This window comes from Salvia splendens, chromosome 3 (assembly GCF_004379255.2).
Source record: "Salvia splendens isolate huo1 chromosome 3, SspV2, whole genome shotgun sequence".
Lineage (NCBI taxonomy): Eukaryota > Viridiplantae > Streptophyta > Magnoliopsida > Lamiales > Lamiaceae > Salvia > Salvia splendens.
Window position 1 is genome coordinate 19,383,692 of NC_056034.1, and position 13,838 is coordinate 19,397,529.

General features: G+C 38.9%; 2 protein-coding genes across 2 annotated transcripts; both read right to left on the reverse strand.

The window, feature by feature from the left end:
* Window positions 1-1,253: 1,253 nt before the first annotated feature.
* LOC121796702 (protein FAR1-RELATED SEQUENCE 5-like) lies at window positions 1,254-2,616 on the reverse strand. The gene is made up of 3 exons (XM_042195496.1): window positions 1,883-2,616; window positions 1,402-1,729; window positions 1,254-1,307 (listed from the first exon to the last, which is right to left on the reverse strand). Exons 1-3 carry the CDS (start codon window positions 2,614-2,616, stop codon window positions 1,254-1,256), a joined length of 1,116 nt encoding a protein of 371 aa, XP_042051430.1.
* A 7,170-nt stretch (window positions 2,617-9,786) lies between these two features.
* On the reverse strand, window positions 9,787-11,150 carry LOC121796703 (3-ketoacyl-CoA synthase 7-like). The gene is made up of 2 exons (XM_042195497.1): window positions 10,947-11,150; window positions 9,787-10,185 (listed from the first exon to the last, which is right to left on the reverse strand). The coding sequence occupies exons 1-2, from the start codon at window positions 11,148-11,150 to the stop codon at window positions 9,787-9,789; spliced, it is 603 nt and encodes a 200-aa protein (XP_042051431.1).
* Between the last annotated feature and the right edge of the window lie 2,688 nt (window positions 11,151-13,838).

Below are 13,838 nucleotides of genomic sequence, written 5' to 3' on the forward strand. Positions count from 1 at the left end.
ATTATTTGATTGAGACCTTGCATAATGCATCGAGAAGTTGTCATTATTTTGAATGTTGTAGGCAATACGAAGAATCAATGGGCACATGGGTACTTCACTTAGTTAATCTCACAGTTATATAGAGTAATTGAAGATATAGAATACAATAATGAACGAAAACAGTGAACTAATGCAAGAAACAAGATGTTGACACTTGGAATACTATGACAACCATTCAAAAAACAAGACGACTAGGACCAACAAAAATCAGTGATGTTGTGTTTATCGAAACTGAGTCAAGCTGGCCTTTTGCCCTTCCGCGTATCTTTCTCCATCGCCATCTCTTTAAGCAATGGATAGTTCCTGGAGTCGTGATGACACATCTCATCGCACGCCTTACACCGTCTAAGAGGCCTAGTCGCATCCTTTATAGCCCTCTCTCTCTTCGAAATCAGACGGCTCACAGAGCTGCTAGCGTGGCCCTTGGTCTTCACGACATCCGCGGGATGGACCTCAACTACTTCAGGCCTTACCATACCATAAAACTCTTCAACCATCCGCCTCTTTTCAGAGGCGGAGGTTGACGGAGTACCGGCTTGAAGAGAGTTGCCAAGTTCTTCGACGCCACCTACGAATGCACGTAGCACTTCAATGTCGGTCTCAAATCGTCTAAGAAACCCATAGAACATCGAAATCGCCTACTTAGACACAGTTTGCCTATCGTCAAGGGTGGAACAGGTAGGCAGGGGATCCGGAAACTCCCCATGTACAACCTTGGCTAAGGGAGTCTTCATCCATCGGCTTTCACAGTATTTATCTGAGATTTTTTTCACTTCATTGTTCTGAAACAAAAAAAGATATGGATGCACAAATAACCATGCCGACCAAATAGTTTGCATTCGCACGAGTAAGTATCATCATTCTTATCATGACGGACAACATATGCATTGCGCTTGCTGTCCCCAAGCTTGTAGGTGTCAACCATTTCTCCGGATGAAAATCCAAGCACGCGACATCTTTCATTACCCTCAACAATTTCTTCTTGTATTTTGTTGAACATACTGTCGGTATACAGCGTGGAAGCACGTTTCTCGAATGGCATAGTAGTGGCTAGTATGGGTAGGGCAGTGGCATCGTGGTAGTTCAACGTTGTTCTACTGTTCCGTTGGAATTCAAGGGCATGGTTGAAATTCAAGTAGAATTAAGCTATGTTAGCTAGGGGCTTCAGAAAATTTTTGTAGAAGCTGTTCTCTGATTCGGATATGTTCGTAGTCCTAATCATCGATCCCATAGGAAAATCCCTGAAGTACGTCGGTATCCAGAAATGCCTATACACATACAATGTGGTGAACCAGTCAATGTTCTCCAGCCGATGATGTCCAACCAATCTATTCCACCCTCCTCAAATTCGTCTGGCTCTACCAGGTCCGACCACACACAAGCATTGAATTCCTTTTTGAACTCGTCGTCCCTCAGCAACCTGTTCGGTACCTTGCTGGCCAACTTATGCATTATATGCCACATACACCAATGGTGGCGAGTGCCAACTAGAACCTCTTCAATAGCTGATCTCATGCCCAAATCCTGATCTGTCACAATCATCTTGGGTGCTACACCCATGCATTCGACGAAATGTCTGAACAACCAAGCAAATGCCCATGTTTTCTCGCTGCACACCAATCCGGCCGCGAAGGTCACAGGTCTACCATGATTATCCTTTCCAGTGAAAGGAGTGAAGATCATACAGTACCTGCGTATCACATAGTAATGTGTCGTCAGCAACGTCAATAACGCATAATGCAACGTCAGGTGATTAGTAATGCATAAATAAATAGTTATAATGCAAGGTGTAATGTACAACTTTATGCTACGTAATGTACAATAGACATCATGGAGTTTATACCTGTTTGTGTTGTACGTGGAGTCAAAGGCCACAAAATCACCAAACATGTGATAATTCCTCTTCATCAAACCGTCACACCAAAATAGAGCAACCAACTGGTTAGAAGCATTAACTTCGTAGTGATTCGTGAACGCCTCGGACATCTCCTTCTTCTTAGCCATATCATCCAACACCATTTGCACATCAAATCCATGTGCGTATGCTTTGATGTCTCGCGAAGCATTCCTGCTATCCCCAACAGTGCAACCAACTAGGTCACCGAGAATTTCCTTCAACACCTTTAATGTAAGTGTGGGCCCTATATTAGCCTTGAAACAGTCAAGAATGAATTTCTGATGTACATCATCCAACTTTCGATTACTTGACATAAATTGCTGATGTTCCGACTCAACCATGTGATGGTTATGAACCTCGTTAAACTCCTGAATAATATAACCTGACAATCCTTCTTTAGATAAAAACTTGAAAGATATACTAGCCTTACAACCACAACGCTTAGATAACTTCATGCGCTTGATAGAGAAACCAGACCGGGCATTCAAGTGGTCATCTTCGTCCGACTTCTTCTTGCCTTCCCTATTGCATACAACGGGATACCAGGTTGTGACATTATCCACCTTTCTCATCGCTTGTTTGCGAGTATCAAAACCAACAGCATGGGCATATACATCGTAAAAAGTGAAAGCACGGATTGGAATTTCTGACCGACGACAGGCTTCAACTCCGGAGAACATTCAGGTACAACCACCACTGTACATAAACAAAAATACAAAGGGGTCAGCAAACATGTACATTACAATTCATGTTCTGCCAATTAATGCACCTAAGACAACCATTATTATGTATAATATGTACATTATGTAAATCCGTCAAAATGAGTCCATAGCCGCGATTATAACAAAACCCTAGTTTTATAACTAAAACTCGTGGTCTTTATTAACGTTGTTATTAATGTGTACATACTACACCCTAGCCCCTAGGGTTGTTAAACCCTTAGGGAAAACAAGAAACGTGCGCCAAACATCGAAACACAACACAACTTAAATTAAACGGGTCAGGATAAATGTTCATTACATATTACAAATAATGCATTACAGAAACTAAACTACGCATTATACTATACAAAAATGTAGATTATGTATATCTATTGTAAAAAATACCTACGCGCTATGCATGTGCAACCCGAGATGAATTACTGCAGCTCGTGTATTTGGACACAGTTTTTTAGACTTAGAACATACTACACCCTAGCCCCTAGGCTTGTCAAGCCCTTAGGGAAAATAAGAATCGTTCGCCAAACATCGATACACGACAAAACTTATATTAAACGGGTCAAGATAAATGTTGATTACATATCACAAATAATGCATTACAGAAACTAAACTACGCATTATACTACAGGATACATCACAGATTATGCATTACATAACTCCGTACAAACACTATATGCTAGACTCTGTACATTACGTTTATGAATTATACTAAAGTAACTAGGGTTTAGGCTCCCCTCAACCTTCGACCAATGAATGAAACTCGTGAACTTTTGTTAACAACACCAAAAAAACAAATACGATTGCGCAGTGAACCTAATAATTTACTATAGTATGCGTGACTTTTGTTAACAAAACCATAAATCACATACGATTTACTACACCAGAAATTCTGCAATCTGCGAAGAAGTAGGCGAACACAGTATTGGAACAAAAACGATATGTACCTTCTTCCATTGTTCAATTAATAACAAACACCAACGAGGCACACCCAGAAATCGACGACGAACCGTTGCAATTCAATATATAAACGACTGGTTTTCTTCAATAACCAAATCCGGAGACGAACTTCAGGCGCGATGATATTTGTGGAGTGCAGATGCATAAATTTTTGGAAGATACCACAAATTGAACGTGATCTCCATTCAAAATAACCGATGATATTGGAAGAGAAAATCATGTGATTTTCCATAACAACCACCAACGTCGATTCCCTAAAATAGCCTTCTCGCAATTTTTAATGATTTAATTTAACATAAGTTGGCATTATTTGGGGCCGTTAGATCTTCAGAATGAATGGCCGAGATTAAAAAGAACAATAGAATAAAAGATACAATAAGGAAATGAATACATCTCTCTCTCTCTATATATATATATAGAGTAGTGATCTAGGGAAAGTGCCCATTAAGTACATAACTAGAGAACAAATCTCAGCCACCTATCTTAATACTCCAAATTAATCTTATGGCTTAGCTATTTTTACATGTTTAAAATAAAAAGTAATTAACAAGGGCATATTTGGAAACCATATTCAACTCCAACTGTCTCCTTCAAATTTCCAACTCTAATTTCAGAAAAAATGGGGCTTCTATTCACACTCATTTTCCTCTCCCCTCTCTTCCTTCTCTCCTCAGCCTCCGCCGCCGAGCTCAACACCACCCGTCGCGCCCTCGCCGGCGCCGCCAATTGCAACATTTTCCTCAGTAAATGGGTGTACGATGCCTCCTACCCGCTCTACGACTTCTCCTCCTGCCCCTCCATCGACGACCAGTTCAATTGCCTCAAATACCGCTGTCCCGATCGGAATTACCTCAAGTACCGGTGGCAGCCTTTCTCCTGCAACCTAGCTAGGTAATCAATTGATTCAATTTCTTCTGATCATCGCTTCCGGCGAAGCAGCGGCAGGCAGACAAAGGTGGCAGAGGAAGCCATGGATGAACCACGGAAGCTTCTGCGGTCCCAGCGATCGCCTCGTGAATCCAACGGCTGAGCATCCGCTTCCAGTTCCTAAATTGCCTATTTAGTTTCAAAATCTGGCGACTTTGCTCTGTTCGTGTAGGTGTTTGTTTGATTGTTGACGAAATTGATAGCTAATATGAAATTGTTAGATTTCACAGACACATCCCTCTAACCATGAAATACATCACTCTTAGCATGTTTTTTACTTCACTGATGTTAACAAAATAGATCACAATAACAAAAAATCAAAGATACCTCACTCTAACCGTGGAACACATCACTATAACCATGTTTTTACTTCACTGATTTTAACAAAATAGATCACTATAACAAAAAATCAAAGAAACATCACTCTAACCCTGGAACACATCACTATAACCATGTTTTTACTTCACTAATGTTAACAAAATAGATCACTATAACAAAAAATCAAAGAAACATCACTCTAACCCTGGAACACATCACTATTACCATGTTTTTACTTCACTAATGTTAACAAAATAGATCACTATAACAAAAAATCAAAGAAACATCGATCCAACCATGGAACACATCACTATAATCATGTTTTTACATCACTGATGTTAATAAAATAGATCACTATAACAAAAAATCAAAGAAACCTCACTCTAACCGTGAAACACATCACTATAACCATGTTTTTACTTCACTGATGTTAACAAAATAGATCACTATAACAAAAAACCAAAGAAACATCACTCTACTGGAACACATCTCTATAACCATGTTTTTACTTCACTGATGTTAACAAAATAGATCACTATAACAAAAAATCAAAGAAACATCTCTCTAACCCTGGAACACATCACTATAACCATGTTTTTACTTCACTGATGTTAATAAAATAGATCACTATAACAAAAAATCAAAGAAACCTCACTCTAACCGTGGAACACATCACTATAACCATGTTTTTACTTCACGGATGTTAATAAAATAGATCACTATAACAAAAAATCAAAGGAACCTCACTCTAACATTGGAACACATCACTATAACAATGTTTTTACTTCACTGATGTTACCAAAATAGATCACCCTAACAAAAAATCAAAGAAACCTCACTCTAACCGTGGAACACATCGCTATAACCATGTTTTTACTTCACTGATGTTAATAAAATAGATCACTATACCAATAAATCAAAGAAACCTCACTCTAACCATGGAACACATCATTATAACCATGTTTTTACTTCACTGATGTTAATAAAATAGATCACTATAACAAAAAATCAAAGAAACCTCACTCTAACCCTGGAACACATCACTATAACCATGTTTTTACTTCACTGATGTTAACAAAATAGATCACTATAACAAAAAATCAAAGAAACATCACTCTAACCGTGGAACACATCACTATAACCATGTTTTTACTTCACTGATGTTAACAAAATAGATCACTATAACAAAAAATCAAAGAAACCTCACTCTAACCGTAGAACACATCAGTATAACCATATTTTTACTTCACTGATGTTAATAAAATAGATCACTATAACAAAAAATCAAAGAAACCTCACTCTAACCCTGGAACACATCACTATAACCATGTTTTTACTTTACTGATGTTAATACAATAGATCACTATAACAAAAAATCAAAGATACATCACTCTAACAGTGGAACACATCACTATAACCATGTTTTTACTTCACTGATGTTAACAAAATAGATCACTATAACAAAAAATCAAAGAAACCTCACTCTAACAATAAACAAAATTTACAGATAATCAGAAACAATTTCACGAAAAACCTTTTAGGTGTGGTTCGCCTCCTGCTCCACCACCGTCACGATCTTCGGCCGCATCGCCTTGATCAAATTCAGAACCTTCTCAACCGCGCCGGGCCGGGCCAGCAGCTGATGCAGCTTGAAAATGGAACTCATCTTAGATATCGAAATAATCCTCCGACGATCGCATCGAAATTGAATCCATGTGATCAGGATTCGGATGTCGCTGATTAGCCACGATTGATCAATCATATTGGAGGAATGAATCGTGGCTGATCAATCGCAATGGATGAATGAATCGTGATTAATGAATCAGAAAATATCACGCTGGAGGAACAAATCGTGGATGATCAATCGCGTTGGACGATACACGATGAAGACGGTCAGAAATCTGAAATAAAGTGAGATGAATAATTTAGGAATCACACAATTTACGATGAAGAACAAATCTGGACGATTCATGATGAAGAACAAATTTTGAATTTCATATTTTTGGAAGAAATCGTAAGTTGAATTCGATTCAGATTGTACAAATTGCGCATAAGGCAATTCATGTTGATACATTTGAGAAATTCAAATTCCAAAAATGCCCTTTGGCTATTATTTTTTGTAAAAAATCTGCAAGATTATTTAAGCCATAAGATTAATTTGGAGTAATAAGATGTGTGGCTGAGATTTATTCTCTAATTATACACTTAATATTAGATATACTTTGATCATCATCCTCTCTATATATATATATATAGGGGGGGTTGTGATCAATTGAGATTTTTTAGCCTAATTGAGAATTGAGATGCATTATAAGCCACTCATTTTTATTAAATGAGTGGTCCAGAATTTGCCACATGGAAAATATTTTTACATTAATTAATTGTGAAAGGGCATATTTGTAATTTCATCATATATTTTATTTAATAAATATTTTTTTTATTTTTTTTAAAAAAATTATTTTTTTTTGATTTTTTATTTTTTATTTATTTTATTTATTTTATTTTTTTTTTATTTTTGTCAACTACATATACAATTCATGTCAACTACACACATGTAATGTCAACTACATATACAATTCATGTCAACTACACACATATAATGTCAACTACATATACAATTCATGTCAACTACACATATATAATGTCAATTATAAGTTGTTGACATTTGATGTGCAGAGCTATTGACATTTGATGTGCAGACTACACATCGTAGTTGACATAATGTCTCAGTAGTTGACATCGCGCGAAAATTTAAAAAAAAAATTAAAAAAATTAAAAAAAATTAAAAAAAAATAAAAAAATTAAATTTTTTTTAGTTGTTGACATTTTAATACGAGTTGTTGACATTTGATATTCTGGCTATTGAAATGAAATGACGATAATACCCATTAGTTGACATAATCTACTTGCAGTTGACATTTCAAAATGAGTGGCTGAAAATGCATCTCAATTCTCAATTAAGCTAAAAAATCTCAACCTAACAAGACCCTATATAGGGGTGCATTATAATGATAACCCCAATTTCCGTAATAACCCTATTATTAAATCTGGACCACACATTTTTAAAATCACGCGGTTGATATTCAAACTTAGATTTACTTCATAAAAAAAAGCGCGGGGGTAAATATGTCATTTCGCTCATGATAAAATTTACGTATCCAAATTTCGCTCATTTAATTTCTGAATTTCGCTCATTTTATCATTTTATCAGTCAGTCAAACGTATCATTTTATCAACTTAGAGTATCATTCTATCCAGGAAAACTATCATTCTATACAATAAACCTAACATATATCATTTTATCATTTTATCAGTCAGTCAAAAGTATCATTTTATTAACTCAGAGTATCATTCTATCCGGCAAAACTATCATTTTATCAGTTTTAAGTCATTTTGTCACGTTAAAGTATCATTTTATCAGCTTATATGCAATTTCTTCAGCTAAACTATCATTTTTATAAGGTTACTGTCATTTTATCCGCTTAGATTATCATTTTATCAGGTAAAAGTATCATTTTATTAAACAAAAATGTCATTTTGTACACCAAAAATACCTATCATTCTATCGGCTGAAAATATCATTCTACCCGACAAAACTATCATTCTATTGGCTGAAAGTATCATTCTATCCGGCAAAACTATCATTTTATCAGTTTTATGTCATTTTGTCACGTTAAAGTATCATTTTATCAGCTTATATGCAATTTCTTCAGCTAAACTATCATTTTTATAAGGTTACTGTCATTTTATCCGCTTAGATTATCATTTTATCAGGTAAAAGTATCATTTTATTAAACAAAAATGTCATTTTATACACCAAAAATACCTATCATTCTATCGGCTGAAAGTATCATTCTACCCGGCAAAACTATCATTCTATCGGCTGAAAGTATCATTCTATCCGGCAAAACTATCATTTTATGCAGTAAACCTAACATTTATAAGCTAAAAGTATCATTTTATCAACTCAGAGTATCATTCTATCCGGAAAAACTATCATTTTTATAAGGTTTCTGTAATTTTATCCGCTTAGATTATCATTTTATCAGGTAAAAGTATCATTTTATTAAACAAAAATGTCATTTTATACACCAAAAATACCTATCATTCTATCGGCTGAAAGTATCATTCTACCCGGCAAAACTATCATTCTATTGGCTGAAAGTATCATTCTATCCGGCAAAACTATCATTTTATGCAGTAAACCTAACATTTATAAGCTAAAAGTATCATTTTATCAACTCAGAGTATCATTCTATCCGGCAAAACTATCATTCTAAGCAATAAACCTATCATTTTATCATTTTATCAGTCGGTCAAAAGTATCATTTTATCAACTCAGAGTATCATTCTATCCGGCAAAACTATCATTCTATGCAATAAACCTATCATTTTATCATTTTATCAGTCGGTCAAAAGTATCATTTTATCAACTCAGAGTATCATTCTATCCGGCAAAACTATCATTCTATGCAATAAACCTATCATTTTATCAGTCAGTCAAAAGTATCATTTTATCAACTCAGAGTATCATTCTATCCGGCAAAACTATCATTCTATGCAATAAACCTATCATTTTATCAGTCAGTTAAAAGTATCATTTTATCAACTCAGAGTATCATTCTATCCGGAAAAACTATCATTCTATGCAATAAACATATCATTTTATCATTTTACGTGATATTTGGCAAAATTTAGAAATTAAATGAGGGAAATGATAGTTTTACCCCCGCGCTTTTTTTATGAAATAAATCTAAGTTTGAATCTCAACCGCATGATTAGAAATATGTGTGGTCCAGATTTGGTTATAGGGTTATTACGATATTTAGAGGTTATCATATGATCACGACTCTATATATATATATAATAACAATTAATGAAGTCATGGTGATGGGGGAGATGAAGAGGATACATATGGATATCAGTAGACTAGACATTGGAAGCTTGAATCCTAGGTGGAGAGACACACTTCCAAATGGCGGTGTTGCACTTGAATCCACTCCCAAACGCCAGCTGGCACACCTTGTCCCCTGTCTCCAACCTCCCATTCGCCTCCAAGTATGCCAGCGCGTACCACGTGGAGGACGACGACTTGTTCCCAAACCTCCACAGCGCCATCTTCGACGCCTCCACGTCCCTCTCCCTTAGCCTCAGCCTCTCCCTGATCGCTTCGATCACTGCCTTCCCTCCCGCATGGATGCAGAAATGCTCCATCCCCTTCCTCAACTCCGGCACGCTCCCTCCCCACACGTACGCCACCTGCTCCCAGTACGACAGCACCACCTTCCCCACCGCCGTCATGTTCTCCTTCAGCGCCTCCCCCGCCACCTAAAATTCAAATGCTCTTACTTTTATGGGACGACAAAAATGGAAAATATACATATTTTTATGAGATAAAGGGAGAATTAATTATTTCATTTTATTATTAGTCCCTTAGATTAAAAACTACTCCCTCCTTTCCCCAAATTGTCAGAGTATGACCGGGCACGAGAAATGTAATGGAAAATGAGTTGAAAGTTGGTAGGATGTAGGTCCTACTTTTAAATTATTAGTTTGATAATAAAATGTGAGTGAGAATAAGTTAGTGAAATGTGAGGTCCATTACAAAAAATAGTAAAAAGTGAAATAAGACAAATTTTGTGGGACGGACGGAAATGGAAAAAATGTGACAAAATTTCAGGGACAGAGGGAGTACTATCTAATTTAGTACTTCCTCTGTCCCATTAAAAATGCAATGTTTTCCTTTTTTGTTTGTCCCAAAAATGAAACGATTCCTAAAATAGAAATAATACTCTCTCTACTTTTTCATCTCTCTTACTTTACTCTCTATTTATTAACAAACAGAACAACACTACATAAAATCTCATGCCGAAACCTAAATGTTTCATATTTATTGAGACGGAGGGAGTAAATTTTTATTTTTTTTATGTGAATTTTACTTTATCAAACTGGTGGATGAGTGGTTCATTTATTACTGATACCTGCGTAATACGCCGGTGTGGTCCTGGGCGTCGTGCTGCTGCATTACGCAGTAATAGGCGGCATTGTTGGCCCCGAGGTGGGTCCTGACGATGTGGGCAAGCTCGTACTTGGAGCGGGGGGCGGTTGGAGAGGAGGGCCCCGGCGCCTCCCATGCGGAACAAGCAGTTGGAAAGGAGCATGGATTTGGTATCCCCTTTGTAGAAGTTGACGGCGACGGACTCCATGCTAAGAATCAAAGCTAAGGAGTTTCCGTGCACGTTCAAAACATCCCTAGCGAGATGGAGAGCGAGAATGCCAGCGCTGCACCCCATGCCTGAGAGATTGTAGGCCTTGACGTTGCTTCAGAAGCCGAACCTGTTGACGACCATGGAGGCCCGGGAGGGGGTCGGGTAGGTGAGGCTGCAGTTGGTGATGATGACGTCGATGGACGTTGTTGTCGGTGAGGAGGTTGTGGACGATTTGGAAGAAGACGGTGTGGATCTCGTAGATTGATGATTCCGCGAATTTTTGATGATGATAAATGCTCGTAAAAATAAATTACGACACCGAGAATTTTACGTGGTTCGATTTACTGAGGTAAATCTACGTCCACGGGGAGAAATGGGGGCAGGTTTGTATTGCTTGATCTGCGAATTACAGCTTACAACACAGACTTGCTATATGATTATTTCTCTAGAGAGATTCTAACCCTTTTCTACCAGATCTAAGTTCTATTTATACATTGAACTAAGATCGTGGCTTACATCATCACTCTAGGTCGTGGAGGTCGTGTAGGTCATGGCCTAAGATCGTGGCCTGAGTTGACGCCACGTGGTAGTGGGTGTGTTGGAAGTTGTGGAAATCCTGCATGGGTCCACTAACTCCTTGTTCGGTCGAATACTGAGACCGAACTGCTTTGGTTGCCGATCTGAGAGTAGAGCTTGATGCCGACCTGAGAGCAGAGCTTGATTGGTTGGCTTTTACCGAGCTGTAGGCTGAGGCCGAACTCTTTGGTAATGCCGAACTCATCCGAACTCTTTGGTCATGCCGAACTCATACTCTTCCTTGGGCTTCGGGCTGATGGGCCGTCATTGCTGTTGGGCTTGTTTAGTCCGTACCCCATCACTACCCCCCCCGAAAGACGAAGCGAGTGATGATTCCGCGAATTTTTGATGATGATAAATGCTCGTAAAAATAAATTACGACACCGAGAATTTTACGTGGTTCGATTTACTGAGGTAAATCTACGTCCACGGGGAGAAATGGGGGCAGGTTTGTATTGCTTGATCTGCGAATTACAGCTTACAACACAGACTTGCTATATGATTATTTCTCTAGAGAGATTCTAACCCTTTTCTACCAGATCTAAGTTCTATTTATACATTGAACTAAGATCGTGGCTTACATCATCACTCTAGGTCGTGGAGGTCGTGTAGGTCATGGCCTAAGATCGTGGCCTGAGTTGACGCCACGTGGTAGTGGGTGTGTTGGAAGTTGTGGAAATCCTGCATGGGTCCACTAACTCCTTGTTCGGTCGAATACTGAGACCGAACTGCTTTGGTTGCCGATCTGAGAGTAGAGCTTGATGCCGACCTGAGAGCAGAGCTTGATTGGTTGGCTTTTACCGAGCTGTAGGCTGAGGCCGAACTCTTTGGTAATGCCGAACTCATCCGAACTCTTTGGTCATGCCGAACTCATACTCTTCCTTGGGCTTCGGGCTGATGGGCCGTCATTGCTGTTGGGCTTGTTTAGTCCGTACCCCATCACTACCCCCCCCGAAAGACGAAGCGAATCACTTCGGCGAAGCGAGTCACTTCGGCATTCTGGATAAAGGTACGGGGGAGGCTGACGTCAGGGGACGTGCCTTGCATGTGACTGCATTAAATGCGACAGTAAAATCCGGCCGTTGAATCCTGAAAAGGTGGGATTCGAAACGGTGCGACGATTTTGAAATCTTCGCCGAATCTGATAAATATGCTCTTTCTTCCTCATTTGAACACCTTTGCTGTTGCGTCTTCTATACTCTCTCTTTCTCGAGAAATTTTCTTCCGCTTTCAAGAGCTTCTTCAGACTTTCTTCACTTTCAAAAAGTAAGAAAAATGTCTTCTTCTTCTTCTTCGGTGTCGGGTAGCGGTAGGAAAGGGGATAAGGGGTCTTCTAGCCGGAAAGAATCCGGGGAGAAGACCGTAGAGTATTTTCACAGTATCTTGAGTAAGGATACTGTGATATCCCTTCACGAGAAATATTTTTTACCTGGGGGGAAGGCGGTGGTTCCCGACGATGATCATAGGGCTAACGACCCGCCGGAGGGTTATGCCACCGTTTACGAAGCCTGCTTAGAATGCGGGCTTCGTTTTCCTCTTCCCCCACCTTTTGTAGAGCTTCTTGATTTTTTTCAACTCCCTTTAGGTCAGGTGACTCCGAACTCTTGGAGGCACTTATCGGCTTTTGCTGCCGAACTGCGTAGGCTAGATAAGGATCTGTCTCTGAGGGCAATCCTTAATTTTTTCCAGTTTAAAAGGAAGGGATCTTGGTTCTACTTGATCCCCTTACAGCCTTTTAGGGCCTTCTGCCGAACCAAGTGGCCGAAATGGCAAAACCGTTTCTTTTTTTATAATAGGACTTCGGCTCCGGGCTTTCCTTGGAGAAGGCCGAAGTCCGTGATTCCCCATCCTCGGTTAGAACCGTTGGCCGAGCTCGAGGGCGAGCTCAATAAGATTCCTATGATTAGGAAACAGTATTCGGAAACTGAGCTCGTCAAGGGCGACCTCGTGTTCAATATCTCGTCTTCGGACGAAGAGGCCGAGGGTGAGGATCTCTCTTTATCTTTATGCTCTACTGCTTTAACGAAGAAAACTAACCTTGTTTTCTTGCTTTTTGGCAGTGTTCATGCTGAATAAGGCTATCCGAAAGTCCTCCGAGCTTAAGGAGCCGGAGAAAGAGAAGGCTACCAGCTCGGCGCCTGATGCCGAGAAGAATCCGAAGAGGCAAAAGACCTCTTCGGGTCCAAAGAAGCCGGA

What these genes read in the sequence shown, in the direction of transcription:
- LOC121796702 (XM_042195496.1), bottom strand. Translation starts at nt 2,616, where the DNA reads ATGTTCTCCGGAGTTGAAGCCTGTCGTCGGTCAGAAATTCCAATCCGT. An exon ending in TCCACGTACAACACAAACAG is followed by an intron (nt 1,730 to 1,882) that starts GTATAAACTCCA and finishes TGTGATACGCAG; the next exon opens with GTACTGTATGATCTTCACTC. An exon ending in CTTGTGTGTGGTCGGACCTG is followed by an intron (nt 1,308 to 1,401) that starts GTAGAGCCAGAC and finishes GTATGTGTATAG; the next exon opens with GCATTTCTGGATACCGACGT.
- LOC121796703 (XM_042195497.1), bottom strand. Translation starts at nt 11,150, where the DNA reads ATGGGGTGCAGCGCTGGCATTCTCGCTCTCCATCTCGCTAGGGATGTT. An exon ending in CCAACCGCCCCCCGCTCCAA is followed by an intron (nt 10,186 to 10,946) that starts GTACGAGCTTGC and finishes TTTGAATTTTAG; the next exon opens with GTGGCGGGGGAGGCGCTGAA.